General features: G+C 48.6%; 2 protein-coding genes across 2 annotated transcripts; one reads left to right on the top strand and one right to left on the bottom strand.

Annotated features, from left to right (window-relative positions):
* Nucleotides 1-490: 490 nt before the first annotated feature.
* Nucleotides 491-1,922, top strand: FIESC28_09732 (uncharacterized protein; the record flags this gene model as incomplete). Its single annotated transcript, XM_031163868.1, has 2 exons — nucleotides 491-1,501; nucleotides 1,560-1,922. The coding sequence occupies 2 exons, from the start codon at nucleotides 491-493 to the stop codon at nucleotides 1,920-1,922; spliced, it is 1,374 nt and encodes a 457-aa protein (XP_031012086.1).
* Nucleotides 1,923-2,305: 383 nt separating this feature from the next.
* FIESC28_09731 (uncharacterized protein) lies at nucleotides 2,306-4,134 on the bottom strand (the record flags this gene model as incomplete). Its single annotated transcript, XM_031163867.1, has 3 exons — nucleotides 2,306-2,649; nucleotides 2,702-3,411; nucleotides 3,461-4,134. 3 exons carry the CDS (start codon nucleotides 4,132-4,134, stop codon nucleotides 2,306-2,308), a joined length of 1,728 nt encoding a protein of 575 aa, XP_031012085.1.
* Nucleotides 4,135-6,994: the final 2,860 nt, after the last annotated feature.

Genomic DNA, 6,994 nt, shown 5'->3' with positions numbered 1-6,994 from the left:
GGGGGGGCGTGTAGGAAGAAAAAAGAGAATTTGGTGTGCAGGGGTCCGAGTTATCAGATCCGCTCAGGTCCACTTGATAATCTTGACCCTGATCAGTGTTGGTTTGCGCCAGACCAGTCGTAGTAGGGCATCTGCCAGCCATACGATTTGACTAAACGGTTCCGTTATTACGTTGTGGAAGGCATTTCGAGACTGCGACTAGCCTGACCTCTACTCTCTCGACGCGCAAGAGCCGAGCGGACCTGAATTTGCCGGAACTCACGGGTACGATAAGTTACGGGACCAGTTCAGAATGGAGCACTTTACCTTGCTCACTAGTTCTGTAATGTCGAGCTTGTTCCGAAGTGGAGGACCGGCATGAATGCATTCTCCCACATATGCAGCTCGCTATCCTACTGCGAATAGCTTCTCGGCATGGTGGAATTCTTCTCCTTCTCTTCTCCCACGTCTTTGCTGATCCTAAGTTTGTTATACCCCAGCTGCGGTAACAATGTCGACACCATGCGGAACGTTCTCTAATCTCAAAGCTAGCGAGACTATCGTCAAGCTTCCTCATCCGTACCAGACCGAGTACACCATCGAGACAGCCTCAACACCACTTGGTGTGAATACACCTGTCTACAGGCTTGTCCAGAACAATTCAGCGTCAACCAAGAGTCTACCTTTCGACCTTCACCACCCCGATCTTATTTTCTCTGATCCAATTGATCTCAAGTCGAGCGAGCTCCCACCTCAATCCAATAACAGCCCTTGGGCCCGGGCTCGCCGTTCACCATGCGTCACCGTCTACTGGAATGGAGCTGAAGCGCCAACGTTGGCACAGATCTGGCTGCTTACATATGCTCTCTTCACGGTGAGAACGAACGTGGAGTCATATCGACTAGAGCTCCGGGGCGCCAATGCTACCGTTCTGGGCCATCAGCTTATGGCAGTTTTGCTTGCGATTGACCACCCTCTCAAAGGCCGAGAAAGGCGTCAAGCCTCGACAAGGACCGATGAAAGTCTTGTTCTTCTGTTGCGAAGCACCTTCTGGCAGGGCGCTGGATCGCCTTTCGGACCCCGACCTGTTTGGTGCCCAGCCGAATCGCCCGCGTCTCTGCCAGCTTCGACCTCTCTCGGATCATACCCTTTGACTCCTCTTCATAACACAACGACCATCACACTGGCTGGAGATCCTGATGATCCTGAGCGAGTTCAGCAGTCGTGGCATCCAGTCAGGCCTGCCAAGCCCGCGCCTGGCGCAACGGTGTATAGTCGATGGATCCCTCACCTCAACGAAACATTCTCCATGGTTTCTGTCGACTTGAATGATGCTGAGCATGTGCGCTTATTTCATGAATGGCAAAACGACCCTCGCGTTTCTCAAGGCTGGAATATTACTGGTACTCTGGAACAACACCAAGAGTATCTGCGCAAGGTGCACGATGATCCTCATGTGGTTGCTCTCCTTGCTAAGTGGGACGATACCAACTTTGCATACTTTGAGGTCTACTGGGCCAAGGTTTGTTCACTCCTGTCCTCTGCTTCTGCGACAAGTTTCTGATTCTTTCTGTGACTAGGAGGACCGCCTTGGTGGGTATTTCAACGCTGGTGATTTCGACCGCGGCCGTCATTCACTTGTAGGTGATGTTCGTTTCCGAGGACCACACCGAGTGTCTGCATGGTGGAGTAGTTTGATGCACTATCTATACCTTGACGACCCTCGCACGATGTTCGTGGTGGGTGAAACCCAGGAGACAAACACCACCATTGTTATGTATGATTTCGTTCATGGCTCTGGGCTGGATAAGCTGGTTGATCTACCACATCAGCGAAGTGCTTTTGTTCGCTCTTCGCGTGAGCGCTTCTTCCAGCTGTGCCCACTTACAGACAACGAGAAGGTTGTCGCCGGTACGAAGCTTGGGCTTGTACCCAAGCTATAAAGGAAACGCTGATTCGGGTCATTGTGGATTAGTATTGTATATAGATAGTCGAAAATATAGTCGCGGAGTGATTTGAAAAGTTGATGCACTGAAATACATGATATCTATTTATCGCACATAAAGTTGAGGGTCGTGTTGGGCAGGCAGGCACGTTCGTACCTGCCTAGTGTGTCAGGGTCACCTTCCCTCAAAAAACAAAAAAAAACAAAAAACAAAGCGGTAGTCACTTGATTCCAACATCACAACTACATACTTCTCGTTGAGATCTATCTCCTGTTTATCTATAAAAACCCTGCTTGTATATTAAACCCCGTCACAGTTTTAGAACGCTTTTCGCCATCCGAACTAACGCTTCGACCCAATTCAAATCAGCCTTATTCGTTTTACAGCTTCGATGCCTTTTCCTGCTTTCGTAGGAGGTCATCGCCCAGCTTTGCCATCTCGAATTTGCGCACTTTGCCACTTCCCGTCAGGGGGACTGTCGCAGGTACATTATCATCTCCCAGCCAGAAAACGTGAGCTGGCGACTTGTGACCACCAAGTCTCTTGCGGCACCAGTCCTTGAGCTCCTCATATGTTGGCTTCTGATGACCGTCGGCCAGCTCAACAAAAGCACCTACGACTTCGCCATAATGCTTGTTCTTGAGACCAACCACAATGGCGCGAGTAACGGCAGTATGGTCCATCAAACGTTCTTCGATTTCGAGTGGATAGATGTTCTCTCCACCTATTGGCACCGGTTAGTTGGTCATTCCTCTTTCCCAGTATTCTAAACTCACCTCTAATAATAATGTCTTTGAAACGACCGGTAATTGAACAGTACCCATTCGCATCAAACACAGCTTCGTCACCGGTATGAAGCCAAAGAATGCCCGAACTATCCCGGACCATGGTTTCGTTGGTCTTCTCCGAGTTGTTCCAGTATCCGGCCTGAAGCTGGTAACCGCCAATACAAAGCTCTCCACGCTCTCCGATGGGAACAATGTTTCCATCACGATCAACGATCTTGGCTTTGGCATGAGGCATCAGTGTACCGACAGTTGTCAGTCGAGTATCGATGGAATCGTCGGTAAATGCGTTAAAGCAAGTGGGTGATGCCTCAGTGAGACCGTAGCTGCTGGTAAACTCAGTCATTCCGAATCGGTTGACAAGAAGCTCCATCAAATATCGCGGCACTGGTGCGCCAGCAATGATTCCAGTGCGCAGATTATCGCAACTGAAGTTGTCGGGCCATTTGGCTTGGAAGAGCGAGTCGAACATGGCAGGAACTCCATGAACAGCAGTGCATTGCTCATCAGAGATTGCTTGAAGCGTTGCCTGGATATCAAAGACCTCAGCTGGGTACACAATCTTGCCGCCGTGAGTGATGACAGCAAGAAGACCAAGCACCAAGCCAAAGCAGTGGAACAGTGGTGGAGGGCAACACAGTACATCAACAGGTCCAAGACGCATGCGATCGCCAATAAACCGAGAATTATTGACCAAATTACTACGAATTGATCAGCAAACATCCATGACTCTTGAGAATGTTTACTTACTGGTGTGTGAGCATAGCAGCCTTGGGGAGTCCGGTCGTCCCACTTGTAAATTGAAGATTGACCACTTGATGAGGGAGCACCTTTGTCATGGCTTGATACAGTCTTTGGTGGTTTCGTCGACGCCCAGCATTTACCAAACCTTCATAGGTCTCATACTTGCCGGTCTCGTCTCCCCGGAGCATCACAACCTTGGGGACGGTCTTTTTGTTTTCGAGCTGCTGTAGCAGTTGTGTCTGATCGAGCCGTCCAATTTGTGGTGTTGTGAACAGAAGTTTACTATCAGAAAACTTCAGGCCATACATAGCCTCAGTTGGGGTATATGTGTTGTTGAGAATGACAAGAATGGCACCAATCTTGGCCACGGCGAAGAAGACAGCAGCATATTGTTCACAGTTTCCTGCCATGATTGCGACGCGGTCACCAACCCCAATCCCCATATCTAGCAGAGATTGCGCCAAAGAAAAGCTCTGCTGGCTCAGCTCGTTATACGTCCAACGAGCACCGGTCCATGGAATGACAAGACACTCCTGGTTGCCATGCTGGTATGTTTGTAGCTCAAGAAGCTCGCCCAATGTAAAGTCAACAAGCGGAGGATCTACGGGACCTTCGAGCACCGAGAGCTTTTGTTGTTGCCGAGATGGCGAGGAGGGCACGTTTGCGATTTCGGTTGCCATGCTGGGAGCTGGATAAGTTGGGATCACTTCTGGTCGAGACGCTTGGAAGGAAACACCACTACAAGAGGTTGCGAGAAATCATACTTAAGAGGAACCGCAGTGGGTAACGATCAAGGGTCCTTCCTTGCAACCATATATTACGTGCAAGCTGAACGGAGGCTATCGACGCTTGCCCATCCGTATCAATCCGCCATGATAGCTTGCCCCACTGTCAGTGCCGTACTCCGTCCAGGCCCATGTTTTAGGATGGAATCGAAGCCAATTGTGGAATCAAGTGCGTAAATCAAGAGCCGGATGACGCCGAAACTTGCTAGAGCCCAGCCGTTGCGGCAATTATCGTGGTCCTTCGGTATTCAAGGGGAAGACGCCGTTTGACGCCAAGTATCGCCATCGGCGTCATCTTGCTCTTACATCTTGACGGAGGTGTCTTGGTATGGGCAGTTGATCGACACTGGTTGTTTCGTCTGATTGCTATCAATTCTAACATCGGTCAAAAGTTTCCAAAAGCACAGCTCTATCTGAGACCAGACCCTAGGGTTTAGTTCCAGTGTGACGGAACTCCTGTCGATGCTACCATCCATGTGCATTACTTCATCGCGTTGATGTTACGGTGCCATCTCATCGCACTAGCTTTTCATTCGATCCATTACGCCAGGCCAAGTCGAACCAAGATTTATCTAGTGGCTTTTTGGTTCGGAGTATCTAATCTGATCATCAGATAAGATGAGTTGCCCACCAAATCTAGAGCCAGGGCCGAGGTGTTTCTACACACACGCCCCTAACCGAGATCGGCCCACGCAGGAAAAATTTTATCTGATCAATTGCAGTTCCGCATATGCGTATGGGTACAGGCATCGGACGTAACCCCAATGGGGGAAACAAATTACGCCCACAACCGGAAGCTAAGGCTTTTGAAGACCGTTGGATTGTTAAGGTACGATTCTCGACTGTTAGTCTGTCCAGGTGGTATTCGTAGTGACAAATCGGCATACTTGATTTTGGCGAAAGCCCCGCTGTGTAGTGAAATAGCCATCATGAGATCCGTTCTTTTATACAGAGCCTCTAATTCTGACAACAATTCTCTTCTACTGACATCGAGGGAATCGCCATTATTTCTACTACGTTCGGTCTTCAGTTCCCAGATCTAATCTGCCAATGCGTATCGTCAGATTCTTTACCGTGAAACTCAAGTCCGTGCTGGAATACCGTTGAAGTTTAACCGTCAAGTTCGTTCATTTCCTCTCGCGGCTGAGGCCCTTGAAGCTACGACTAGAATTTGACCATAGAACACCGTACCCATGAAGAGGTGTTTTCTTTGTGAGATGCCAGTGGTTATCATCTCCGGGCTAGCCATCATCATTCTTTCAAGCATGGTACGCTTGTGTTTTGAGCCCAATGACCACTCTACACTTTACGCAGGATGCGGATCTGCAAATGAAGACACAATATCTATTGCTCCTCTTTCCAGAGCCACCAGAAATAGTGAAGGTTCATGCGACTAGCGCGCACTATGAAGCTTTAAAAGAGGGTAAAGTCGAATAAAGAACACGGCGTAACTCAAGAGTGTCGCTAAGGTTTAGCAGCCTAGCATAATTCCTGTCTGTCATGGAAAGGGGACCGAAGTCATGAGGTAAGTAGTCTAAGCTCTATGTTCTTTGGCATGGCTTCTTTCCCGTTGACGTGGTTCAAACTCTTGTCAAGTCATGATCTTCTGTTCTAAGCACTGCACTGCACATAACTGGTGAGCATATGTGACTCCCATGCGAAGTGTATGTGGTTACAGGATGGGTTGATATGTTTCGGAAGGCTATACGGACTTATTATTCGACATCAGCTAGAGTAATATGAGCCACAAGCTTTGTCCCTCGCTGTTTCTCAGCGGCTGTAGCTCGAACGGCTCTCTGGTTTGTCCTTGTCTGAGTGGTGATTCTATGCGTACCCAATTACTCCAGCTCCGTGCTCCTCTTACAACAACCCGAAATTCACCGGCGAAGCTCCACACCATTAAATGTGCCATACTATACCATAGTTTGATCTCATCATTCACAAGATGGCCTGATCGCCTATGTGCGAAAGCCCGAATCTCCCTCGCCGCCAACTCAGGATACATGATATCTGATTCAAGTTCCCTCGCGGGGTGCGATTTCTCATATACGCCGCTGATATCATGTTAATGAGCGTGCCAATCAACTATCTACCATGCCGATGTTGCGAATACTTTCCCTTATGGCTGCAGTCGCATTCATCATGGGTCTAAAGGATAAGGGCTGCAAGGTTCATAGCCATCATGGCTCGACCTATGAGGATCAAACTTACCCATGACAGCTACAGTTCTATTACTGCGAACAATCGTAATGCATTTATTTATCTTTTCCAACATTGCAGCTTGTGTAAGACTATCGCTTCGAACTGTTCCAGCGAGAGTATAACCATTGCTCGCGACCTGGAAGCTTGAAACACGTCAGTTAACGTTTCATGGATATTGGGACTTGACATTCATATCGAGAACACCCATACAAGCAAGGTACGATGAGCATGTTGGTACCATTGGGAAAGGATATCATTCTGATTTAGATCAGCATTGCTTTGGGTAGCCGTGGAATGTCCAAGGCTTACGAAATACCACAGATTTGTAGTGTCTTATCCGACTCAACAGAAGTTGATACCTCTTTGTCTGACAACTGCTTGTAGGCGTGCAGCGTGACCCTCAACAAAGACTTAGGATACTGGAGTGTACAGCCGAACACGCTTGATCCCTGAGAAAACTGGCTATACGTTGCTTACAGTTCAAGTAACTGGATTCCAAGGCTGAGGCCGAGCGACATACGGCATTGCATTTTTGCTGAGCCTTAGTAAATGT

This window comes from Fusarium coffeatum, assembly GCF_003316985.1.
Source record: "Fusarium coffeatum strain FIESC_28 chromosome Unknown BRIP53273_contig_262, whole genome shotgun sequence".
Lineage (NCBI taxonomy): Eukaryota > Fungi > Ascomycota > Sordariomycetes > Hypocreales > Nectriaceae > Fusarium > Fusarium coffeatum.
This window is presented reverse-complemented; position numbering and strand designations above follow the sequence as displayed.